Below are 27,495 nucleotides of genomic sequence, written 5' to 3'. Positions count from 1 at the left end.
ACATAAGCACAAGTAGGCCCTCTGTCCCTTATGAATACACATTAACCCTCTACAAACATTAACTCAAGAGCTGCTCTGGTACTGCTGCTGAATATGAGGGCACTACAGAGACACATCTAGGGACTTCCTATAATGTATGTTAGTATGTCACTTCTGTGAATTTACAGCAATAAGAATGTACAGTAATTATATAGCTAATTCCCGGATTGCATTTCTGTGAAGTGCGTGACTAAGATAAATCAAGCGATAAGAGGCAAACCAACTGCTTGAATGGGAACACAACACTGAAATCACATCCAGACAATGGATATTGTGTAAGACTCTACTCTCAACTCTACCCAAGCAATGGAAGTTGGAATGCCTGCAGAATAGAAGCACTGGTGGTGGGAGGGGAAAGCAAAGATACAGAGACAGTAACAGGATGCACCTGACAAAACTGGCTATACCCAGTTTCACAGATTTTGACAACTTTGAAGTCCACAACTACAGGTTTCCACTATGGCATATACAATACTTGCAGACTGCAAGGATGATTGATTTTACAATGCGTTCATTTTTCAGTAACCATGGGGGGCGCTGACCAAATGTTGAAGCACATAGAGCATTGAATACAAATTGTATGATACCCTCTATAAAGGAATCAAGCTAGTATGTTTATCATAATACATTAACTGGCAACATCAACAGCCAGAGTTTTCTATAAATTGATAAACTTGTTGGAATGTCTGTTTCCACTTTAACCGACTGTACTAAGTGTACTAATGTAGTTAAATAAGTGACAAGTGCAATCCTAACCCTACATTTGATCATTAACATATAAAATAACTACTTACTACATGGTTTACAGTTGACAGCACACATTAGATACAGATATTTCATATATTGCAGCTGCAGTTGCTAAATACATGCTATGAGTACTATAGATTCTGCATTAGGGTAAAGCTGGCCATACACGGGCCGATAAAAGCTGCCAACAGGCAGCTTATCGGCCCGTGCGTGGGGCCCTCTGACGGACTTCCCGAACGATATCTTCGCGGAAAGTCAGCCAGATGTCGATCGTACAAGGTTGTTGATGTGGTCCCACGATTCAACTGCCTGTTTTGCCTACATTATGATCCAATTGTTGGGCCATAGGGCCCACAACCGGATCAGCCTGATATTGCCCACCTCAATGTGGGCATAACAGGGAGAGCTCAGATTTCGCCAAACGAGTGGACCTCTACGTGTATGGCCACCTTAAATCTTCAGTACAAGCATCTGACTATGACTTCAATATATTCCCAATGTTTTGTGGCCATCTTCTTACATATTTCAACCTTAGCACTGGGAGCCTCCCTTTAACCCAATGCTACCATTGGGCTCATCCATTTAATAGTGACTAGTAATTAGCCACCAAGTTTAGAAGGCACACCCTGGGGGCATGCATTCAAGGAAGAGATACTGTATGTGGCCAGATTTAGATTCTAGGATATCAGGCTAATGGCAGACAGATTGTTTTCTCTCCTGGCATTTCTGGTCTGATCATGTGCTAATTATGGAGGGGGTAAGCAGAGGTTATCAATGATCTTCGTATAAGGGGGCATTATCTACAACCTAAAGAGAACCAAGAATCATGGAATTTAAGGCTGTAAGAGGACTATTGGGATCTGCATTTAAAGGCAAAGGAAAATAAAAACATTGAGGGTGGGTGCCAACTTGGTAGACAAACCCCATTGAATAAAACTGCTTACATTTAACGCCAAGCTTTCATTCTGCTTCTTTAACAATAAATAAACCAGCAAAAACATGCTCTTGCTGCTTTCTGCAGCAACATACCCAAAGTGGTCCATTTTCTAAAGAAGAGACATGCAGACCAGAGTAAAAATTACCAATATTAACAACTGGCATCCCATGTGTTCCATTTTTTCTCCATTAATCAGCTATTCATTTCTATTAATTGACTAGCAAAAAAATACATATGTAAGGATGACAGTATTACATTTTTCTGTTAGGGGAATATTCAATCAGTGGCTGGTGCAATTTCCTGGCCATGAATGGAAGTATTGTGGCATAATTAGATTCAGGCTGAGGTCAATAGATGAAAAAGTAAGCATTGTGGAAACCAGCCAAAGGCCTTGAACAGCATGGACTTTAACCTCCCTGTGTATATTTTCACAAGTTTTTGGTCACACCCCATTATGCCATTGAGCACTGCAGTAATATCTGTGAGCCTTTCCAGGCATTTACAATAGCAGGGGTTAATTTTAATGCTGGAGAAAGCTATGGGGAGTAGAGAATGGAATAAGAGGTACTAAACAGTAATGAAAAAAACTGTTATATAATGTGATGCCTCCCTCTGCTGGTGGCAAACAATTCTGCAATAAATAGATCAGTCTTTTACAGAAAGTTGATTTTACATGTTCCTGTATTTTACACTATTTTCCTGTGGTCTCACCAGTGCATAATACATTTCCCCAATTTTACATTTACCCAGATTTTACATCATTTTTTCTGGTCTCCTGAATAACATTAAATGGGGGCTCCACTGTAGTTTATTTATATTTAACTTGTTCTTCAGCACTTTATAGAGATTATACAGTACATCATTCACATTAGTCCCTGCCCCAATGAAGCTCACAATCTAAGGTACCTATCACATTCACACACACTAGGAACAATGTTATCAGAAACCAATTATCTGTATACAACCATCTATTACTAATTTTAATAAATTATGTTTTTTAATGCTTACCTAGTCCCTAAATGTAGATGAGCTTAAATAAATTTGCTGTTGGGCGAGGTAACACTACTTCTCATTTATGCTGCAGAAACTGGGTGCATCAATAAATGTTTTTTAGGGGAGAAAAGAACATCATTGCTCCCAAGTCTGAGACCTGAAGTTCCTGGTTTCCCCGAGACAGGATATGGAAAACAGAGGAAATTCAAGTCCCAGAGTCCATCACTTCAACATAGAACAAAGAATTGGAGAGAATCAAGGACTCTGTCAGCCTAATGAGGAAGGGGGGGTAGACTATTCACTTTAAAAGGAACTATGCTTCCAAAAAATAAATTCTAGTGTGAATTCTTCTATTGCAGTTATAATTATTGTGCAATCTTCCTGATCCTAAAAATATCTGACTTGCCATTCCATTTCCTCCTACTACATCCAGGTGAATTATGTAACCACTAGTTCATCTCTGTGCAATAAGCAACATAGGCTTAATTTCCTCATTTACCATTCATTTGCTTTCTTGATTTAGTCTGATTTACATATTCCCAGTATTGAAATGTGCATAAAAGTTCTGTAAAAGTATTGAATGCACCAAAATTATCACTCTACATCCATTACCTGTGAAGTGTAAGCCTGTAGTATTGATATGCCACTTCAGTATTACGTGTATAGATTGATCTGCAGATCTGACCCTGGTAATTTGCCAGTTTGAAAGGCTATCTGCCTAGGGAATGGCTGCCCATTATTTGCACCTCTGTGCACTCAGTATTGCCCCTAGTAATTGTAATGGAAAATAAAGAACTCACCTCACGAAACGTCCAAGATGGCGACTTCCTGCTCCACCATGCGGCTCTTCCTGGTTGTGATATGCCTGCGACGGAAACGTGTCGCCCCAGGATTGGTCGCCGGCGACGGAATGGACGCCGGCGTCAAAACGTGCGTCGACGTCAACGTGAGGACGCCGGCGTCAGCGTCATGACGTCACGGCGTCAAGTTTTGGCGCCAACTTTGGACTATTTATTCCCATGTTCCCTTTCTGTCCTTGCCCAATTATAGGTCTATTTCGTATAGTTCCTGGGTGTGATTTCTTGATTCTTCTTGTTTACCGTGTACCGACTTCTTGCCTGTTTCATCGATTCTGATTCTTGCCGCCTGTATTGACCATTTGCCTGATTACGACTATTCTTCTGATAAACCTTTTTTGTACTGCGAACTTGGTGTTGTGTCTCCTCCTTGGTCCTCACTACAACGGAGCCTTCGGGCCCTGACAGTATAATTGGGCCATGGACCCTTCTGAGGAGCCCCAAGTCCCTACTGACGTCGGCAGAGCCGTTCGTGGATTGGCTTCCCGTATGCATTCCTATGAAGCCCAGCAAACCCACTTCGGCCAGGCCCTTGAAGCAATTCTGGAGAAGTTGTCTGCCCTGTCTCCTGCGGATCCAGTCCCTATGCCAGTTCCGGTTGCTCCGCTCCAGGTTTCCGAGCCTCGTATTCCAGCACCTCCTTTGTACAGTGGTGATCCGGATTCATGCCGTGGTTTCATCAACCAGTGTGAAATCCAATTCACCCTGCTTCCTGGTCAGTTTGTCTCGGAACGAGCGAAGGTGGGCTATATTATTACCCGCCTGCAAGGGAGAAGCAGGGAGAAGCAGGATCCGGTAATTGACGATGCCAGGGCCTTCATCCGGGACCTCCGCACTGTATTCGATGCCCCTGGTCGGGCTACGTCTGCCTCTGCTCGTTTATTCCAGCTGCAGCAAGGGACTCGCTCTGTTTCGGAATACGCTATCGATTTCCGAACTCTCGTGGCAGAGACTTCGTGGAATAATGACGGATACCATGCTGCCTTTTACAACGGCTTGGCGATGCGCATTAAGAACGATCTTGTCTCTCGTGAGATTCCTCCTCGATGGGAGGACCTTGTTGCATTGGCTGTGAAGGTCGACACCCGACAGAGGGAGTTCCAAGTTGAACTTGACAGGGAACGTACTAGGAAGTTTTCCAGGTTCCAACCCACCCTGGCCCCACGCTTCCAAAGACCCTTACTTCCTAGTCCGGCCTCCAATCTTCTTTATTCTTCTCCTGTGCCACCTGCTACTTCTTCACTGCCTCCTGAAGAACCAATGCAGATCGGACGGGCACGCCTATCCGAACAAGAGAAGCTTCGGTGAAGATCCGCTGGGTTATGCCTCTATTGTGGCGGAAGAGCCCATTTCGCCCAGGAGTGCCCAGTGAAGCCGGGAAACTCCAGAACCTAGGTAAGCTCGGGGAGACTTACCTGGGTGGAATTTGTTCTCCTCCCCATTCCTCTGATCAGCGTTTTCTTCTTCCTATTCAATTCCAGTTCGGCTCCAAGAAGATATGTTCTCAGGCCTTCCTCGATTCCGGTGCTGCAGGCAACTTCATGGATCGTGCCTTTGCTGTTAAGCATTCCATTCCGCTTCAACCCCTGGCAACTCCTCTTCGAGTCCTGGCGATTGATGACCGCCCCCTTTCTTCTGCCATCATCTCACAGTCTACTCAGGAACTCTCCTTCAAGGTGGGCACCATGCATTTGGAAAGACTATCTTTTCTTCTTATCGACTGCCCTTCTACTCCCGTTGTCCTGGGATTGCCCTGGTTGTGTGTTCATAATCCGGTTATTGACTGGTCCTTTTCTCAAATCTCCCGCTGGAGCCCGTTTTGTACACACAACTGCTTACCTGCTGTTCCTGTTGTCAAAATTTCGTCAGTGTCTTCAAATTCTTCTCTTCCTCCAGTGTACCAAGCTTTTTCCGATGTCTTTGATAAAAAGTCCGCTGAGACTCTCCCACCTCATCGTCCTTATGATTGTCCTATTGAACTTTTACCTGGCTCCATTCCACCCCGTGGCCGCACTTACCCGCTCTCCCCTTCAGAAACTTCTGCTATGAAGTCCTATATTCAGGAGAATCTTCAAAGAGGTTTTATTCGCCCTTCCACCTCCCCTGCTGGAGCAGGATTCTTCTTTGTTGAAAAAAAAGACGGTAGTCTACGGCCCTGCATTGACTACAGGGGGTTAAATAAAATCACTGTAAAGAACAGATATCCTCTTCCCCTCATCTCTGAACTTTTTGATCAACTCAAGGGGGCTTGATTCTTTACCAAACTGGATCTACGAGGGGCATATAATCTTATTCGGATTCGTGAGGGGGATGAATGGAAGACTGCTTTTAACACACGTGATGGCCATTACGAGTACCTCGTCATGCCCTTCGGTCTTTGCAATGCACCTGCAGTCTTCCAAGAATTGGTCAATGACATTTTCCGTGATCTTCTGGGACAATGTGTGGTCGTATACTTAGACGACATTCTTATTTTTTCCAAAGACCTTTCTGTTCATCGTTGCCAAGTTCGTGAAGTTCTTTCCAGGTTGAGGAAAAACAATCTTTTTGCCAAATTAGAAAAATGCACCTTCGAAGTTTCTTCCATTCCTTTTCTTGGCTACATCATTTCTCCTCAAGGTTTCAAGATGGATCCCGCCAAAGTCTCTGCAATTTTGGATTGGCCCCTTCCTACCAGTGTCAAGGCAGTTCAAAGATTCATTGGCTTCGACAACTATTATAGACAATTTATCAAAAACTTTTCTTCCAAGATCCATCCAATCCTTGCCCTGATCCGTAAAGGGAACAAACCTCAGCACTGGCCTCCACAAGCTCTCGAAGCATTCAAGACCCTCAAGGAAGCCTTTTCTTCTGCTCCAATTCTTCGACACCCTGAACCTCTCCAACCTTTCTTCATTGAAGTTGATGCCTCTGATGTGGGAGCTGGAGCAGTCCTATCTCAAAGATCTTCTTCCGATGGTAAACTCCACCCTTGTGCCTTTTTCTCTAAAAAATTTTCTTCCCCAGAACAGAACTATGATGTAGGCAATCGGGAACTACTTGCTGTTAAGTTGGCCTTGGAAGAATGGAGACATTTGCTTGAAGGTTCCTCTACTCCAGTGACAATCTTCACCGACCACAAGAACCTTGAATTCATTCAAACCCTCAAACGCCTCAATCCCCGGCAAGCCAGGTGGGCACTCTTCTTTTCTCGTTTTAATTTTATAATCACCTTTCATCCAGGTTCCAGAAACAGAAAGGCTGACGCTCTTTCCAGAAGTTTCGCCCCTGAAGATACCTGCCCTGAAGTTCCTGTACCCATTGTGCCCTCTACCAAGATTATTGCTGCCTTGTTTCCCTCTTGTGCCTCCCAGTTACTTTCGGCTCAGTCTTCGGCTCCGGAAGAGACTCCTCTTGGTGTTGCTTTTGTCCCTCCGGAATTTCGGCACGCTATTTTATCTCAATCCCACAGTTCCAAACAGGCTGGTCATCCTGGGATTAAGAAAACAACTGAGCTCCTATCTCGTTTGGTCTGGTGGCCGACCCTTAGGAAAGATGTCAAAGATTTCGTCTTGTCCTGTTCCACCTGTGCTGTTTCCAAGTCCGGACATTCTCCCCCTAAGGGTTTACTCCTGCCACTTCCCATTCCATCCGGACCTTGGACTCACTTGGCGATGGACTTCATTGTCGATCTTCCTGTTTCGTCTGGTCACACTGTCATCTGGGTGGTGATCGACAGATTTAGCAAAATGGCTCACTTCACGCCACTGTGGAAATTGCCTTCTGCTCACGAACTCTCTGAACTTTTTATCAAACATATATTTCGTCTCCATGGGTTTCCTGCTGAAATTGTGTCTGATCAGGGTTCCCAGTTTATTTCCAAGTTCTGGAGATCTCTTTGCAAAGCCCTTAACATCTCCCTTCAATTTTCTTCAGCCTACCACCCACAGTCCAATGGAGCCGCAGAACGGGTCAATCAGGCTTTGGAGCAGTTTCTTCGTTGCCACGTGTCCCTGTGTCAGGATGATTGGTCGGATCTTCTCCCCTGGGCGGAATTTGCCCACAACAACGCTCTGCATTCCTCTTCCCAAAAGTCTCCTTTTTTCTGCGTTTATGGTCTCAATCCTTTGGCCTTCTCCCAAGACTTTCTTCTTACCAATGTACCGGCGGCCAATGACCAAGCTGCCCACATGTTAGCTATTTGGCACGCTACTGCCGCAAACTTGGACAAGAGTTCCCTGGTGCAGAAGAGGTTTGCCGATAATAGAAGGATTTCTTCTCCTCCTTACAGTCTTGGTGATAAAGTCTTTCTTTCTACACGCAACATCCGTCTCAAGATTCCGACACCCAAGCTTGGTCCTAAATTCATCGGCCCCTTCCCTATCATCGAAATCATCAACCCTGTGGCTGTTCGCCTTCAACTTCCTCCTGAGATGCGGATACCTAATGTTTTTCATGTTTCCCTGCTTAAACCTGCCATGTCTTGCTCTTCTTCTTCTTCTTCTTCTCCAGCTCCTGTTTTGGTTGAAGATCACAAGGAATTTGAGGTCAAAAGGATTTTAGACTCTCGTATTTCCCGGGGCTCTCTTCAATATCTTATCGAATGGAAGGGGTTCGGTCCAGAAGAGTGTTCCTGGGTGAAAAGCTCGGACGTTCATGCACCCATCCTGGTCCGTAAGTTTCACAGACTTTTCCCTTCTTCTCCTAGCCTCGGTGGTCCTGAGGTCCCCCCTAAGGAGGGGGGTACTGTAATGGAAAATAAAGAACTCACCTCACGAAACGTCCAAGATGGCGACTTCCTGCTCCACCATGCGGCTCTTCCTGGTTGTGATATGCCTGCGACGGAAACGTGTTGCCCCAGGATTGGGCGCCGGCGACGGAATGGACGCCGGCGTCAAAACGTGCGTCGGCGTCAGGACGTCAACGTGAGGACGCCGGCGTCAGCGTCATGACGTCACGGCGTCAAGTTTTGGCGCCAACTTTGGACTATTTATTCCCATGTTCCCTTTCTGTCCTTGCCCAATTATAGGTCTATTTCGTATAGTTCCTGGGTGTGATTTCTTGATTCTTCTTGTTTACCGTGTACCGACTTCTTGCCTGTTTCATCGATTCTGATTCTTGCCGCCTGTATTGACCATTTGCCTGATTACGACTATTCTTCTGATAAACCCTTTTTGTACTGCGAACTTGGTGTTGTGTCTCCTCCTTGGTCCTCACTACAACGGAGCCTTCGGGCCCTGACAGTAATCCCTCTCTTTTTCAGTGAGACAACAATGCGTCGAAGGGGTTGTCTACCATATAAGTCAATATGACATATCTGCAACATTACATGAAGTCAGTAGTGCTACAAATATTGACGTATCACTAATGTAATATAACCATAAGAAAATCTCAATCTCAGTGGGTGTTGAGTCAGGCCAAACCTGCTTAACCGCTTACAGATACTAGTAAAGTCATAGGGTGGAGAGATATTAAAAGATGGGCATGGCTTTGCTATGAGTCGTCATTTATAAAAGACACACAATTTGGAAGATAGATATTCTGGAATTAAAACACTTCGGATGGCAGACTGGCAGTCACCTACTCCTCACATAGGTTGGTAGCGTCAGTCAGTAAGCATCAGTGGCACATGGAAAGTAAACATCTTGAACATAAGTTAAATGGTAAGTAGTCCAGTTTATAGCTTATCTGTCTTGGGCCTTGCATAGCACTTTACATGCTTGATTTAATTTATGGAATGTTATCGGCAGAAACTGAGTTGCAATGGGTGTGTAATTAATACTGAGGGGGGCACAGATAAACAGGCTTTTTCAAACAGTATATTGGAGCCTCACTCACTCTCTCAATCATAGGGAGTCTAATCTAGTACTTCCAAATCAGCTTTAGTCAAGATATACAGATATTAGAGTTAGGACTGGTAGCCCTCTTTAAAGGGGAACTATTGCGAAAATGAAAAATGTAATATTAGCTTCAGCATACTGAAATAAGAAACTTTCTAAAATCAATTAAAAATTCAGCATTGTTTCTGAAATAATCAAGTTTATATTCACTGTTCCTCTCTCAGCATCTGTTTCTCTTAATTTTGTCTTCATGCAGCAGTTGGGTGTCAGATATTCATTAACATTTAAATCCAATTTATCTTATAGGGGGGCTCCTTTTGCTTAGAAGATGTATTAGAGCTCACTCTATTAAAATCACCAGAAATCCTGTCTCTCTACATGCAGAATTTGTGCAAAAGGCAGTTATTTTGTTAGATTTGTTTTTACTGGAATTAGTCATTTCAGTGAGCTCTAATACATCTACTAGGTTGTATTAGAAACAACGCATAATTTTTAATTGATTGTATTTAGAAAGTTTCTTACTTCAGTATGAGGAAGCTTATATTAAATTCTCATTTTCGCAATAGTGAGGAAATCAGAGCCAGTGGGAGGAGTAGGTATCATACTCTTTTGGAGGTAGCCTTAATCCAATCCCTTCAGATCTTATCATATTTTTAGGAGCAGCCCCTGGGGTGCCTATTAAGAGGAGTAAGGATCTGATCAGATTCTGTCATTAGGTAAGTGCTGGGGGACTGTGCCATCCAGTGAATCAGAATATATTTCCTGGGATATAGCAAGATAGTGCCAGAGGATTCTGGTTTCATTCTTTGGGATCAGATCATCCACAATTCCAATCAGACAAACCTTGGGTAAAAGTATGTTAGGCAGGGGTATATTGCCCTGTATACATGCTAGTAGCTTTGCCCAAAAGGTCTTTCTCAATGTCTCTCTCATTGGGCATTGCAATATGGAATGGAGGTAGTTTGCTTCAGGGCCATGCAAAATAAGATAAGGGGTTGTAACCCATGTATGAACATGAATTGTACTAGTCTATCTCTAGTTGACACCAACTAGTCATATTTTTATCAGTTGCTTCATCCAAATAAGCACCATCTATCACCAGCAAGTCCCTTTGCTACGTTGTACTAGCAGCAATAAATTGGGATTTTATAGTTAAAAGTGAGTAATTAGTGGTATTTTGTTTTTTGGAGGAGGCACCTCTCAGGGTGAAATTTGTCCTGGGGTATTTAAGAGATATAGTGGTCCCTTGGAACTGTGAATTAAAGACATAAGACAAGTACATCTTGAGTTTGTGAGTGTCTAATTTGGTCTCTGGCCAATCGGAAAGCATTCCAGGCTTCCTGCAATAATTGGTGCCCTAAAATTGGTCCTGGTGAGCCTTGAGGGTTTGTTTGCCCAGAGGAGGACTGTAAGTGCCATGTCTAATGTGATAAAGTAGGTATGTTAATATGGACATGGGAATTATGAAATATATACAAGTGTGTATATAATGTGGGGGGAAAATATTTTTAGCAAATTAATTCCACTCCAGAGGTAATCAGGTAGTTTGGCCCATATCAATAATTTCTACTTTATATCCTGTAGTTTGAAGTAGAGATTGCTAGGAAGATAAGCATTTAGGTTGCTATAAATGGTTCCTAAATATTTAAATGATTCCGCTCCATTCAAAGCTGTTGAAGGAAATGTAATGAATGTATCAATGTCATTGTTTACAGGGAATATGTAGAGTTTTCCCTATTGTCTACCTAGAAAATTCTGAAGTTGCCTACTACATGAAAAACAGCTTAAAGGGATATGCCTGGGGTATTTAGGACATTACCTGTGTGTAATGATATGTGTTCAACAATGCCACCCATCAGTCAGAGCCCTTGTGTCATATTTGGATGGCAAGGGGCTCTATAGCTAGGGCAAAAAGGAGGCATGAGAATAGGCACTCTTAAGTACCCCTAGAAAGCTGAGTTCTGGTGTGATGTATCTATTACTCTTAATCTTGTTGAGGGTGATTTGTACAGTAAGCATACCCATTTTATGAATTGTATGCCCAGTGTAAATTTTCTCATAACATTCCAAAGGTTAGACCATTCAACATATTTACAGACTGTGTTTATTAAGACTACAACTTGAGAGCCTCTGTTTATATGGTCCATGAGTATATTAGTCAACTACCTGCGGATATTTATGTTAGTAGGTATATTTGGCATGAAGCCAGTTTGATCAAGGTTAATCGATTCTTAATTACTAGTTTCTTTTGGCCAGGATTTTTGCAAGTACCTTGGTGTCAGTATTGATGAGTGAAATGTAATATTTGCCTTTTTTCATGGTAAGTGCATTATTATAAATTAAGGGGGAACTTGGTAAAGTCCAGTAGCACTCAGGAGGGTTTTATGGAGTCAGGGAGAAAAATGTTCATTAGGCCTTATACCTAGTGGCGTAACAAGAGTACTCCGTGCCCCTTGCCAAAAAATCTTCAGAGGGGCCCAGTGCACACCTGCCCACTTCCCGGCTCTTCCCACTTCCTTGCCACACCCCGCCCACTCTCTGCCTGGAACCCACCCACTCACCGCCCGGACCCTGCACATACCCCACCCACCCTCCACACTTTGCAGACGCACTCTGCCTCCCTGTCACAGGTAAGAGGGCGGGTGGATAAAGGGGGGATTTCTTGTTAGCTATAGAGGAAGTAGACCCAACAGTGCAGGCCCCCCTCTTCCTGGGCCCCCTGCTTCCTCTGTAGTTATTCCCCTGCTTATACCAGTCAAACTGGAGACTGTCAGGACCTGGTGTTTGTTGGATGAAACAAAGGCTATAGCCTCTTTGACTGCATCCATGGCATCCACTGTACATGGCAAGGAGAGGGGACAGTTTCAGAATGGGCACTGAGTCTAGATAGTCTGAGATAGTCTAGATAGCACCCCCCCTCGAGTTAGACTGGGCCGACGGGACACTGAGAGAAAACCCAGTGGGCCCAGACCCGGTCCCAGCTCGAATCTGCCACTGCTTCCCCCAACCCCCTCTCCTGCCTGATCGCCGAAAGAAGAAAGGTAGGAGTGTGCAAGGCTTTGCCACAGGGGCTCAGAGAGGGCCCTTCGACAAAAGCCCCAGTGGGCCTTAGCCCCCCCCGCCTGACTCCTCCCCCTGCAGTACATGATTAAACACCTTAGGGCCCCCTAACAATAATTTTAATAATTTTAAAATGCTAACAAACCCCCAGAACAAATACCAGGCTTATGTTCCACAGGCAGAGCAGGGCACGCACAGGCAGAGTATGACACACCCAAGGAGCATAGGGCAGGTAGAACAGAGAGTAGTCAATATTGTGTGTGATTCAACCACCTTATTTAACCTTGTGGGTTGGGCGCAAAGCAGTCTGGAAACCCTTGCCAGGGATTTGCATATACATACAGGCAGAGTATGGCACACACAGGGAGCATAGGGCAGGAAGAGTACGGCACACACAAGGAGAATAGGACAGGCAGAGTATGGCACACACAGGGAGCCTAGGGCAGGCAGAGTATGGCACACACAGGGAGCATAGTGCAGGCAGAGTTCTGCACACACAGGCAGAGTATGGCACACACAGGGAGCATAGGGAAGCAGAACAGAGCAGGAGACAGGGAAACTATCCATCTAAGATATACTACATACAGTGACACGGTGCTGGTGTCCCTTCAGCAGTTTGTATGAGTGTGAACAAATTAACAAAGTAGGCAGTTTCCGTTTGGGACTGAGGTATGAACAGGGCTTTAGGGTGGGAACAATAGAGGTGTCACAAGTGTGAACAATGCAGGGGTATTACATGTGTGGACAATACATGGGAGTACAGTCTGAATTTAAGGTTTAAATAATGCAGGGGCCAGTTAATATCTGCAGTGATACCTTTACAAGCCTACACATGGTTAGCAGACACAGCTGGCAGACTTTAATGTGTGGCCCGCAGGCTGCCAGTTGGAAAGCACTGAAAGGGTTCCACTATCAGTGGAAGCTAAACCTGGGTATCATGTTGGATGGTGTTTGGGTTTGAATCTATATTTTATTATGTATCCTGTGCCTCCTCAGCTCCTCTAATAAGCAATCTATAACTATTTTATTACAATATCTTTCCAACCAGTCAGACAAGATGCAAACATTAGAGAATGATGTAATTATTAGCTTGGGCATGTCATGAGATTTGTTTGGAATTTACTGAAATAACAATTACATTACAAATTACATGTTACTGTAAGGGCATTAATAGAGACAAAACCTATTAGATGAAAATAAGAACAATGGTATTAACAATTAGAAGGTTTGGGGGTGGCAGATTTCTAATCATATGAGAGGTGGAGATATATGGATTCTTTTTCCCGCCACCCTAAACAACATGCCACAGCTCCAGATTCAGCTCCAGCTGATAATTTCTAGCATTACGCAGGTTCTAAGGGCCACATGCTAGCATCAGTGCTTCTTGAAATTTCACAGGTACCCGCAAGGCCAGGGGAGGGAATTCTCGTGTGCAATCTGCCAAAATAAGCATGACTGATTAATGACTTAATGTCACACAGGCTGGCTTGGGTTGTCATCTGATATTTTTATAGTGACCTGAACATACCAGTCAGGTTATCTTGTCTTCTTTTATTCTGCAGTTAATTATCTGTGGTTTTATTATTGATTCCATGTGGTTTCCCACAGGAAATCTGTAACAGGAAATATTAAAAACATACACCTGAATATATATTTTAGATGTGAGATGGTATAGAGGAATAAATTCAGCAAACAGGAAGCTCATAGTTATTACTGGAAATTAATTGAGGCCACAGGCTGAGGAAGAAGGACATACAAGATAAGACACTTGGTGGGAGTCATTATTTAACCACAGATAGTTAAGTGAAGAATCATAAAAAATAATCAGACAGGTATGTGCATGTTATAATAAAAATAACTACATTGCAAAACAAATGAATATGCAGGATTGCTCATCTCAGTTAGGTATCTCTCTTATTTATATGGGGAGTTATATAATTAAAATCTGATTCTACATTGGTTTTCTGCTGATAAAACAAATAAAAGTCAGGGGGGCCATTGGAGTCATTCTGCTACCCAGTCTGTCTGGGGATCACGAGAGTAGTAGGCATGTATCTGCCACAGTAGTCCAGGGCGGTTGTTAGTGATGGTGAGGGAAGATCAATAGAAATTGTTCAACTACAACATACAGATACCCTGGCAAAAGTCTGCCATAGGGTGCGCAGTATTATTATAAACTGTTTCTCCATCTTGCCCTACTGTACCAGCTATCCCACAGTGCTTTGCTACAGGCACTCTTTGTGACTGTTTTCTTATATTGGAGTTTAAGGTTTCATTTTTCACTTTCTAAAGCAGCTCGGGAGGGGGTCGCCAACTTTTTAACTGTTCTACATTGATAGATTTAGTTGATACAGTTCTTATCTTTGACCCTGCTGAGCAAAATCCACAAGTTTCATTAAAGGCAGATGTTGTAATTGATACAATAGTTGCTAATATTCCACAGATGCTGCTGAGAAATGTATCGACTAATGTTGCAAATTTTAACAGTTCCGAATCTGCACCTGGATTACGGAGCTGCTACACTGAAACACTAGAGACAGTTTGGAAAAACAATGGAAATAGGTCTTTATTTTTGGTGCACAGCCTGAAAACAAATGAACTGAATTGTGTCTGTAAATTACCCTCCCATTTAGACTGTAAGCCCTATGGGGTAGGATCCTTCATCCTTTTATCTCCTTGTAACTGATCACTTAATCTGTATTGTAGTTATATTTCATATTTATGTGAATTGTATTTCTAATAATGCACTTATTGTTACTTATTATTGCAGTGACCCCTTGTTTGTTACTACTAATTTATTGTTTTGCTGTACAGTGTTTTGCCCTAGGGAGATTAAACTAGGAGAAACCTCCCTGCCCAGAAACTTAAATGTATTTTCCTGGTAGTCACCCACATATTTTAATTCTTCTAGTGAATCACTTAAGCATTGCATTACTTTATTGTTCTTTAAGCCAGAAAATTAAAGATGAAAAGTAAATACTCGCCTTGGAAATGGCACACATTGAGCCACCTGCCACCTGAGAATGGGGTCACTTATGGCGGCTGGAAAAAAATATTGCTATTTGAGGTTATAATTGTACTGTTGTTGTTACTTTTAAATAATTTTCCATATACTTCAATTCAGGACCTCTACTATTCAACTCCCAGTCTCTCATACACATCACAATCTGATTGCTAGGGTAAATTGTATCCTAGCAACCAAATAGCTGCTGAAATTCCAAACTGGGGCTGCTGAAAAAGTAATTAAATAATTACACCCACAAAATAAAACAATATATATCAGTAAATATTGCCCTTTTACATTTGTTCACGTGAGCCACCATTTTGTCATGGTCTGTGTAATCCCTAAGAAAACACCTTACCAGAAATAATGCAGCTCTAACTGTAACAGGAAGTGTTGGAGTAAAAGACAAAACTTTGTCCATTAATTGGCTCTTGTGACCTAACATGCTTAGTTTGTTTGTGTGCACTGTGAATTTTATGATCACAGGGGACATCCCTTAGTACTTAAAATAGTAATTATTTAATTTAGGATTATTCAATGGCACATACTAATAAAAAATATATTTTTATGAAATTATTTATTTAGATGAAGCAGGGTTTACATATAAGATGTTTTAAGTAATATATTTTTATAGAGACCTACATTGTTAGGGGTATAGTTTTCCTTAAAAAGAGCAGTAATATCAGATGCATCGAGAGATAGAGGAGCTACTTCAGTTTGTGGTCCAGTAGCATAGGTGGGGATGGAAAAGTATGAGTGACAAATGGGGCAGGGCTTTCTGAGGAGCAGGCAGAGTTTAATATAATTTGGCTTTGGCTGAGGTGGATCAGGGTGTGGCCATCCATATAAGCGTGACAGGGAGCCAAGGTGACAAGTGGGCTAATAACTATTTGACTATTGGTACATATAGTTTAATCTGACAATAACAATTGAACGAATACAAACTTTTCTTTCTGCCCATGATTAAGCATTACATTTTCAATGTGATTACAATATTATATATATATATATATATATATATATATAGATAGATATATTTATATATATATATATATAGATATATATAGATAGATATATTTATATATATATATATATATATATATATATATATATATATATATATATATATATATATATATATATATATATATATACACACACACATATGTGTGGCCACCCTTAATCAGCTTACCAGCCACTCCTACATATTTCAGATCGTGGTAGGGTCATATCATACCAAATATTATCAAATTAATCATCTATTTACTTTTTGCTTTGCAGCAATGAAAAGTCAAAATAATTAACACTGTCACTGCTCTTCGAAACAACTGTGGGTCACAATGCACATTAAAGGTATTTTGAATTACTTGTTTTATGTTGTCACTTATCAGTCTTATTGTTAAAATCTATTTGTTCTCACTTCCCTTTATCCATGTGCTGATTTCGTGCTTCCTAGCTTGTATGAGTCTAAACAAATATAAATCATGTGTACCCTAGTGTCAGCCAACAAGAGGAGGGTTAAACAGAAGTCAAAACACTAAGATATAGCTGGAATGGTGACCCAGACATTATATTTTGTATGCAAAAAAGTAAATTCACAGCAACTGAAGTGGTACTCCATGGTAAAATAACTTTAATTATCATGTATATAGATATTTGTTTTTGATTTGATGTATGATTTGCTTAAACAAGGTGGGGAATTAAGAAAAAATATTGCAAAATTACAAAATCCAATTACATTTGCTTATTATACCAGGCTTTACCATGTTCATTAGTAATTAGTATGTTATGGTGCCAAAAATTCTGCCATACAAACAACTAGATCACTGTGACTGTAAGGAGGCAAAACAAACTATATTTTCTTATGCAATAAATATGGCTACATTAGAAAAACTATTAAGATTTGTTAACGCTATTTTGACTAAATGGTGCACACTGTTTTCATATTGCAACACGTTTTTCATATGATGCAACACAGAAGGATCTGTTTGTAATATTTAAGCAGTGTCTGTAGCAATGCAGTACAGTACACTACAAGAATTGATTTAGAGCCTATATGGATTAATACAGCTTATGCTAACTCTCTTCTGTAATTATATGAAGTGCCTTCGATGTCATGTGATCTTATTCACTTTGCCATAGCATGTGTACAGCTAGTGAATTCTGCAAATTTGCAAATTATAGGACAGGTGACATAAAAATTGCCTCGCTTGCCTCTAAATTATTATTTAAGTATAGCTTAAGTTAGTTAGTTGGTTAGTAATTTTGTCACAGGACCAGGGTCCTCCCAATCTTCTGCATAACCTTGTTGTTCCTTTCTGCAGGAAAACTGGGGGAAGATGATATCTACTGTGCCTGCCTCTCCAAGTCATTATGCCAAATCTCCACACCAGTGACTGTTGGTTTATATGCCCCATTTGGAAGCCGAGTTTACATGCTTCTAGATCGAATAACTAGTAAGTATGCTAACTTAATTTATGGATAACATAATGGAATATAAGGGGGTTTGTGCTGGGAAATTTAGGGGGTGGGGCATGTTTATTATTGCTTTGTCCCAATACTATATAAAAGCCAGATGTCACTTTCTGATATTGAGAGACATATACACTGTATAAATACACATTCATTTAATATTTAACCTTTCACACATACAGTTAAAAACAGCAATGCAATATTTGAATATTTTGTACTCTTTCAATTTAGGGGTATTTTCTGGGGGCAATCGTTAGGCTAGCTTGGAAAACCTGATACCAATTCCAAATATTCAACTAGGAATGCACAAAATCCACTTATTGGGGATTTCAACGGAATCCTATATCCTTCTTGAAGGATTTGGCCAAATCCCAAACCAAATTGAAACCCTTATTTGCACATACAGATTAACATAAGGAAAGTGAGAAACCATAGGAGAAAAAAAGTTTCCCACAAAGTTGTTTGATTGTGTGTATAGATATGTAGGCAAATATGGGCAAAAGTAGGCAAAACAAGTCAAATTGTGTGTAGTGCGTAAATGTATGTGTGTAAATGTGTAAAAGTGAATGAATGTATGTCTTCCTTTTATGCAGAAGGAGGGGTGCTGGTATCTAAGGAGGGTCCTTCTGCAGAGTTCTGCATAGCTAGAAGTGCTCCTTGCTGATGGGGCAGCCATCACTCATGATCCTCTGCAAGAGCCAATGTAGCGGAGAGAAATTCTAACTGTTACAAAAGATTTGAGTTTGGCATGCAAAACTATTTTATATTTTAATAATAACAGAATACACAGAAACCCTTAAAGGGGTAGTTCACAATTATTGAATTATTCTTAGAAACTTTTAAGTTGGTCCTCATGTTAACTTTTTTTTTATATATATATAGTTTTTGCATTATTGTCTGTACCCTCTAGAATCTTCTTATCTTTCTGGTTAGTCTTATTCATTCTCCACCATATCATTCAAAATACTGCTGGTTGCTAGGAACTGCTGAACAAAAAGCTTATTGATTTAAAAAAATGTGAACAATGATAAATGAAAATGCAGATTACCTCAGAATATCATTTTCTACATCATATTCATATTAAAAGTTAGTTGAAAGGTGGACTAGCCATTTAAAAGCACCAAAATAGAGCCCTTTGGTTGAACAATAAAAAATAAAAGGCCGATTTTAAAAAATAAAAGGGAGATTTTTTTCATGAGGGTAAAAAATGCACTCACACCAGCAAAAGTCAATGCAAGGCCAAGGTTAACCCAGCTTGGCTAAAGTGTCCCAGCTGAGATCAGAAAGAATAATATACAGTACAGTAACACATACATACAGTCAGTAGTCAATTAATAATATAACAAGTCTAACCAATATATATACTCCAATTCCCATTATCTGATCTATATCCTGCTGTTATATTTATCCTAATCTGTCTTTTGCAGAATGTATGAGGGAGGTGGCAACGTATGTAACAGAAAGGCAGGAGGCAATATCCGGACAGACTCCTAGAAAACCAGTGGGATGGGGCTTTATGTACCTGCTCTGGCACCTTCTTTTCTACTGCCCTGTGATTACGGAACACCACCTGGAACGAAAAAGTATTGAATTCATTTTTGTCAACTTCAGTGCTTGGCAGTATGCCGGCAGTGACAGACTTTGGGCTGGCTTAGTAACCACTCTCTGTGACCGTGTCCGGAAACATTTTGGTGCAATCCCACTCACTGTTTTTAAAGTCTTGGGCACTGCTCCGAGAAGGAGTCTTGAACCTGACATTGCAGAGTGGAAGTTTAAGAAGTCTTTCTGCATTAAGCTTGTGATAGTTTTACTCCTACTCATCATTGGGTTACTCCTTCTTACTGTGCCTGTGAATTCAGCATCCCATGGGGGAGATGATAAGGTCACAACTGTATTTGGAAGTCTTGCTACATTAATATCTGGCTCAGGTATTATTATGACACTCTATAAGTTAATAAAGGGTGTCCTAATAAGTCAGAAGCATAAAATTGAGCGTCTAGTCAACAGCCAAAAGTTTAGTTCCCAGATGGGCTTCATGAATGAGGTCAAAAAAGAGGTTGAGTTGATCACCCAAATGGTCCAGACCATGGAGATCTTCCAGAAACAAAAAATCCGTGTTGTTCTTCAGATCACTAGTCTGGAGCTCTGTGCACCAGATAAGGTAGTAGGTGTGCTTGATGCTATGAACACACTACTGTCTGACCGAAGAGCACCGTTTATTTCCATCTTAGTGGTTGATCCTAGTATTATTGTTACCTGCCTAGAGAATGCCAACTCACTCAAAGGCATGGCAGACAATGGTTACATGTTCCTTAACCGTACAGTTACTTTGCCCTTTTCAGTACCAGCTTTGGGTAAAAAGACTAAACTTCAGATTCTAAGAAAGGCTGTTCAGAGGACAGAAGATCTCATAGACTGGCCCTGCAGAAATGATGCCCTTCGAGTCACCAAAACAGGTATTGCTGAAACAGTTAAATTGCTTAAAGAAGAGCTAGCAGAGGAAGAAGAACCAGCAGTACAGACAAATTACTTTCAAACACTTCGCTGCATTCAGGAGACATTTTATGCTCTGTACAGTGAAAGGGAAGTTCTGCATGAATATATTCCTGATAGCATTTGCCAAATGAAAAGGATTGTTAACACTATTCCAGTCATGGTTAACTTAATGATGCTATGTAAAATCCCATTGGACAATTTATCTCCCAAGGATCTAGCTGCTTGGGTTGTACTTTGCAATCAGTGGCCCTGTCGCCTGAGTTGGATACTGCAATGTTTAGAGGATAAGGAGCAGAGAGGTTCAAAAGAAGCATTCTGCAGCTGCCTATTATGGGATGTTTTTAAAGAGAACAGCAAGGAGCTCTTTTCCTTAAAAACTGGTCTAAAAAACCTCTTAGACTTGGATGAAGACCCAGAAATTTTTCAAAAATTCTTGTCACAAGATTTTCCCTTTACTGCAGAGGAATCCAGAAGACTAATGAGGTTCACAGTTAATCTGGATTTTTCAATAAAAAATAAAATGGGACTTCTAAGGGGAATAAACAATCTTCAGAATGACTGGAAGGAGCCTGAGGTCAGAAAGGTTGATGCTGTACAAGAAGAAGATAGGGACAGAAAACAGGTTGGGAGGGAGTGCAGTCGGTGCAGGGGAAGTATAAACAAAGTCAGTGATGTAAATAAAAATGCAAAAGAATTTGCTTTGTATAGGGAAGAAGGCTGTAAAAAAAGAAATAGTACAAAAGATGGTAATGAGGAGCAAGAACAATGTAAAACAGAAGTTCAGATAGACTTGGAGGATGCATCACTTGAAAGAGTACAGAAAAAAGAAAATGCTCCAACTACTATGGAGGCGCAGTCAAGAGATGCCGTTTTCTGCATAGTAGAGGAGGAAGCTGGTTATGCATTGCAGGTTCAAAAGAGATGGGGTGAATCTCAAAGTACTGAACAGCTCCAGGATGTTTGATCATAGCCACAGGGACAGTTAGGATGAGATATGGTGAACATGCTTATTTACTCTCCTAGATACCCCCAGATTGCTCCATTTTAAGGTTATGATAAGATTTGGGCCTGAATATGAATGTAGTGTCCTAGATACTTCTGGAACTATGGCTGATATTCCAATGTAACCTTGTAATGATTAAACAGGAGCCTGGCAAAATGTTTGAGGAGCTTCAGAAAAAAGTCTTAAAACTACTGCTTTCAGAAAACAAACTTTGCGGTTTCAAATGATCTATAATCCATTTTCAGATATATCGTGCAGGCATATTAAAATGGATCACTATTTATAAGCTTCCTTTTACATTTACATGATTTACTATTTACTATATATTTGAGTTGCAGAGATCGATCAGCGGCATTAAAAAAGAAGGCTCATTGAAGTATAGTTGGAGTTCTGGGTAGACAAGTTTATTTAAAAAAAGTAAATAAAACCAAAGCTTACACAAAGCAAAAAAAAAAGCCTTCCACTATTGAGAGGCAGCATTTGGTTTTATATAAGGCTAATGAAGAAAGTTAGCCAGGGTATTCTAGATACAGTACATTTCAGTTTATTTGCTCTAGTCAAAAATGAGGATATAGATCTGAGCCCTTGAATGTAACAGCCCCTCTAGCATTTGGCTGACTGATGCCAGGATTAACCTGTCTTTCATATCCTTTACTTGGCCAGTGTAATACTGGCTTATACACTGCACCAGTCACATACAGTGATTGTTTAACAAAGGGGCTGTGGCAACCAGTAACAGAACTAGTAGTTTCCAAATTTGGGTGCAGGCCACTCACATGTCCCAATGCAATCTTCCAGCAGGCCCTGAGTTCTGCCCCGGGTGGCCTGCTTAAAAAATGAGCCCCTTTATTCACACCTAAAAGTGGAGCAAAGGACTAGATCTTAATATTTTTATGTAAATTAATTGTTTTTTGTATTTGAATAAAGTGTTTTGTGTTCAGAGCCTTTGTGTGTGGAATGTGTACTTTTTCTATTAGTTCCCTCACACCAATCTAAAATGTTAAAGGGGTTGTTCACCTTTCAATTAAATTATAGTATGATGTAGAGTGTGATATTCTGAGATAATCTGCAATTTGTTTTCATTTGAAAGCTGGAAATAAGAAGGCAAGTAATGCAAAAAAAATAAAAAATGAAGGGCAATTGAATAGTTGCTTGGAATTAGCTGTTCTATACTAATAACCTTTATATAAAGTTGACCCATCCCTTCAAATGACATTTGGTTGTCAGGTATCTATGACCCCATCAGTCAGAAAGAATTTCAATGTGGAAGTAAACCCAAACTCCTACAATGCATGTTCTGTAATTAATACATAGAGGTGACAAAACAGAATGACAGAATTAACAGTGGGAGCCAGAGTCTTGGATCTGTGCTCCATTACTGAGTAATACACAATTGACAGGACCAGTCATTGGTAGGGACTCCTCCAAAAGAGGATGCAATTCAGAGAATTTTGTCCCCCAGTTTACAACAATGTCAAGGCTTGAAATCAGCTGCTCAGCCATTATCCTAAATTCACCCGTCACAGCTTCAGACCCAAGCTCCACATTCTATGCTTTCCTACAGAAGGATGGTTGTGAAAACCCCTTTTCTCCCTTATAGTTTTCTCCCCACTCCGACTGTACAAGTTGTTAAAGTTTACTACACTGTACATTCAATTACATTGCCTAAGTAAGAATATTATTTTGCTAGGCTGCCTTTACATTTATATATTGTACTTACATCAATAAAAACAATTAAAAAAAAATATAGAAATATTCAACCGTTCTACACTATCTTATTAAGAAGGGGACAAGACTGATCTCATCAGAAAAATTGGTCAGACAATGTTTAGCAGAATTACTTTGGCTCAGAGCAGGTACCATCTGTTTATTTACCTTTTATTTTTATTTTCCTTCACCCCAGTTTTTACTTATGACTTCTTTACTGTATAAATCATCACAATTGCCCCAAACATAGTGATATCACAATGGCATCCCTGATGTGAATGTTGCCATAATGTGCAAGACAATGGATGTTCAACCTTGAATATATGTCAAATTTGAATATATGGTTTCATATCTTAATCTGGAATAGTGATAGGGGGGAAAATGCAATGTTATAACACTAAATGTCTTCAATAAAAAATATTGAAACAAAAAAAAAAAAAATAGAAATAAACATGGAAAAAAAAGTATCTGTATTTTGAATTTGCACATAGCTTCCTATTCCACTGTAGTGTTGTTATGACATTACCCAGCAGATGGCGGTAATATAAAATACCACAGCTAGGAACTAAACAGCAGAGTTTGTGTTTTCGGTGGGGGAGTGATTGTGACTGCACCGATTCTCTGCTCAAACCTGTACGCGGAAAACTTTGCATTGATTGAATGAAGGCAGCGGTAAAGGAAGAGACAGATGTTCGCAGTATGAAGGAGAAAAGCGTAAGATGTGCATCTCCATTCCCTTACTCCTTGTAGCTCCTCTCTTTCATCTTCCTACACCATCCTCTCCCCTGCACTCTCTCTGCATGATTCCATTGCTTTCTTACAGTGCTGGTCACGTGGTCGTCCACCCAAAAGCTGATTAGAAGACCTGGGAGAAAACTGACAACTGTTTTCATAGCAAACCTCAGTCAGATCAGATACTGCTTTCAACAGCAACTGTAGACATGACACATAACTATAAAAGCCAATGGAAATCTTTAAAGGGAATGTAAACCTACATGTACAATTCTCCAGAGTGCTAGTGTAAACAATTTTGTAATTTGCATGTTTTCTAAAGATTCCAAGATGTTAAAGGGGACCCATCACCCAGAAAAATTATTCCAAATCCTACTTTATGATGTTAGTCAAACAAAATGAACTTTAATTACACTGTATAAATTATTTGAATCTTGTTTCCATCAGTCTGGGACTCATAATTATAACAAGCAGGCTCGAGCCATTTTGTGGACACTGTTATTAAGACAAGCCTTGCATCATCTCAGAATCTTGTTTGTGCACCAGAATGTGGGACCTGATGTCCATCCCCATGCCCTGGCTACACAATTAAATGTTGACGAGAACAGGGGGAATGTGGGGAGAGCAGTGACATCTAGTAAGCGCTGAATGGAAAGTGAAAGTAATTGTCTGCCCGAGGAGGGGCAGGCAATATTTGATTAACAGCTCAGATTTTTAAATGACTTTATAACAGTTATTTTATAGCTTTTAATGTCTGCATGACAGGTCCTCTTTAAAGGAGAAATATTGTGAGAAAAACATGAATGTGCCAGTGTATTATACTCTTTTAAAGACAGAAGGAATGTGCTTTAAAAAGTTTAGGGTTGATTTATTGAAAGTTTCCGAGTTTTTTTGTGTTTTCCCCAAAGAGAGCAACATCATAAAAATTCTCTTTCTTTCTTGAGAGATATGCCCTTACCCAAAACACTGTCACAAAACTGACCAGCCGGTAGCGTTGTTGGTTCAAAATGCATCATATTAGCAGTACATATTTTCTTAATATCATGGAATCTTTAAAAAAAAAAAAGGAATTTAAAACATTTCCATAAATTTCTAGTACATGTTTACATTTCCTTAAATGAATGGGAACTAGACAGTGTAAATTATATTTTTTTACTATGCAGAAGAAAAATTAGTTTTGGGGTAAAGGACCCCTTTAATTCTTGCCAGGGCATTAACTACAAGGAGTTTTATCTTATATTTTATCCACCTACAACCAATTGCTGCTGCCACGCTCTGGTTCTCACTGCAGCAGAAAAAAAAGATTGAGAGAGCATACTACTATTAACATTAACTATAAGGGAAAAAATTAATAATGATTTATCAAGAGGAGAGCTAAAAAATGTAGTGTCTTGTTTTTCCCTACATTGTACCTGGTCCTCTTTCCCGGGAGTTGTGTTCTCTGTCAACAAAACCGAATTGATGCACTCACTTGTTTCACCTGTCTCAATGGGCAGCTCTGCTTGTACAGGTATGGGACCTATTATGCAGAATGCTCAGGACCTGGGGTTTTCCGAATAATGGATATTTCCATAATTTTAAATTTACTAGAAAATCATATATCATTAAATAAACCCAATACGCTGATTTTGTTTACAATAAGGATTAATTATCTCGTACTTGATTCCAATTAAGAGATAATTAATCCTTATTGTAAACAAAATCAGCGTACTGTTTTATTATTACAGAGAAAAAGGAAGGAAATAATTTTTACAAATTTGGAATATTTGATTATAATGGGGTCTATGGGAGATGGCCTTTCCGTAATTCAGAGCTCTTTGGATAATGGATCCAGTTTTCTGGATAATGGATACAGTTGTGGATCACTGTCTACACTTGTGCCTACAGCAGTTTTACAGATAATTGCTTCTCTTTTAGTGTCCTTGCCTGTAGCTGATTCTTCTCTTAATGTATTATTCTGGTAAAGAAATGCTATCATCTGTGTGACTTACCCTTTTTCCTCATCTCAAATTACACACTTCCTTCTTGTTTCAGCCCAGTACAGGAAAAAAAATTATGGGGAATGTAGTCTAATCAGCATTTGGATACTTGGGCTCTCAGTAGCCTACTCTAAAGAAACATTAGAACACATAATATTTATATTTGCAGATCAAGGACATACCTTCCTATGGTCCCAATTTTGCAGGGCAGTACTAAATCACAGGCCTCAAAGGGAAATTGAAGCAGTTGAAAAAGGGGTGGTATAAGCAGATGTGGTCAGAGTGTTTCTGATGTGGCTTAAATTGTACATATATTTAATATTTAAATGTTAGGTGCAATATTACATGCAGATGAAACTGCATTTATGCATCCCTTTAAAAGGACAAGGAACGATTAATAGACTGGGGGGAGGTGCCAATAAATAGCTAACTTTTTTCCCTGCACCAATATGTTGCGTAAGGAGTGCTGCACCACCACCCTTGTAGTATTTCCATAGTGTTTCCTTGTAGCAATTTAGACTTGCTTTTACAAACTATAGGAATATAGGAAATTGTACATTATTTTTCCATTCAAATGTTAGAAGGAGGGCTCCACACCACTGAGCCCCATGGAAACAATAGTAATATTGTTGCCCTCACAGCCCTTTCCCAACCCATTGTTTTAGACCATTTTCAACATCTCTAGATATCTGTACTCTTACATTTTCTTTCTTCTCCCATCCAGGACCCACCTCTTCTCCCACAGGTACCCATACTGCGCCTCCCACGTCCACCGTCACCATCTGGCCGTGGCTTTGACCTTTCTTCACCCAGAGCACTTGCTCACTGCCCACCCAAAGATCACCAAAAGTGTCGCTCTTTTCTTCGCCAGCTCTTCCTCCGCAGCCTCCTTGCAGCTGCTGGCCTCCCTGTCACGTTCACACTTTATCAGCGAGTAACTGTCAGTGCGACTCGCTTCAATGCCTGTGACATGGAAGGACACAATTTTCAGGTCTCTGACTTACAGACTCCTATAGGTGTGCAGAAGGAGGCACTTATCCGGGGACCCGACATCATTTCCTACTCTTTCTGTGTCTAAGGGATTATTAATTACAAAGCACTGAGTGAAATAAAACAAGTCTCTGTGGTCGTATTGCAAAGATTTGTGAATTGCACCTTTTTGTCCATGAGTGAAAAAACTATCATTTTTGTAGTCCTCCAATTGTCAAGTGTTACAGGAGCTTCCTGTATGATTATTATACATGGGTGTTAAATCTTTGTCTAAACCCTAAAAATTAAAATGGCTAGAAATGCTTTATTATATATACTGAACTTATTGTTATAAGTGCAAATTATCAAGCAGAAAATGAGGTTTGCCTGTCAAATAAACTGATGCTATAGGACTGGTTATTGAATTTTCATTCTAATTGCACTGGTTTCAGAGCTACCATAAACTAATACTAATCAGCCTTGCTTTGTGATATATATATATATATATATATATATATATATATATATATATATCAGGATCTTGATAACGGTCTTAGATCCTGACCGAAACGTCGATCCTTGCGACTATGGTTTTAATCTTTTGATAAAGAAACAAACTTTTTAAACTCCGGTGTGCGCTGCTTACAACTGTGGATTTGATGTATGAGAAGCACTGCTGCA

General features: G+C 40.4%; 2 protein-coding genes across 2 annotated transcripts; both read left to right on the top strand.

Moving 5' to 3' along the window:
• The first annotated feature begins 9,023 nt into the window (after nt 1-9,023).
• Nucleotides 9,024-22,067, top strand: nkpd1.L (NTPase KAP family P-loop domain containing 1 L homeolog). Its single transcript, XM_018230793.2, has 4 exons — nt 9,024-9,215; nt 16,738-16,809; nt 17,781-17,912; nt 19,356-22,067. The coding sequence occupies exons 2-4, from the start codon at nt 16,797-16,799 to the stop codon at nt 21,386-21,388; spliced, it is 2,178 nt and encodes a 725-aa protein (XP_018086282.2). The 5' UTR covers nt 9,024-9,215; nt 16,738-16,796; the 3' UTR covers nt 21,389-22,067.
• Nucleotides 22,068-23,697: 1,630 nt separating this feature from the next.
• gemin7.L (gem nuclear organelle associated protein 7 L homeolog) lies at nt 23,698-27,227 on the top strand. Its single transcript, XM_018230078.2, has 2 exons — nt 23,698-23,848; nt 26,570-27,227. The coding sequence occupies exons 1-2, from the start codon at nt 23,795-23,797 to the stop codon at nt 26,921-26,923; spliced, it is 408 nt and encodes a 135-aa protein (XP_018085567.1). The 5' UTR covers nt 23,698-23,794; the 3' UTR covers nt 26,924-27,227.
• Nucleotides 27,228-27,495: the final 268 nt, after the last annotated feature.

The sequence above is a fragment of the Xenopus laevis genome, chromosome 8L (assembly GCF_017654675.1).
Source record: "Xenopus laevis strain J_2021 chromosome 8L, Xenopus_laevis_v10.1, whole genome shotgun sequence".
NCBI classification, from domain to species: domain Eukaryota; kingdom Metazoa; phylum Chordata; class Amphibia; order Anura; family Pipidae; genus Xenopus; species Xenopus laevis.
The sequence above is the reverse complement of the archived record's forward strand: the minus strand, read 5'-3'. Positions and strand labels throughout refer to the sequence as shown.

Coding starts and splice junctions, on each gene's coding strand:
- nkpd1.L (XM_018230793.2), top strand. Junction 17,913..19,355: donor GCTTCTAGATCGAATAACTA/GTAAGTATGCTA, acceptor TGTCTTTTGCAG/AATGTATGAGGGAGGTGGCA.
- gemin7.L (XM_018230078.2), top strand. CDS start 23,795: ATGAAGGCAGCGGTAAAGGAAGAGACAGATGTTCGCAGTATGAAGGAG. Junction 23,849..26,569: donor GCAGTATGAAGGAGAAAAGC/GTAAGATGTGCA, acceptor TCTCCCATCCAG/GACCCACCTCTTCTCCCACA.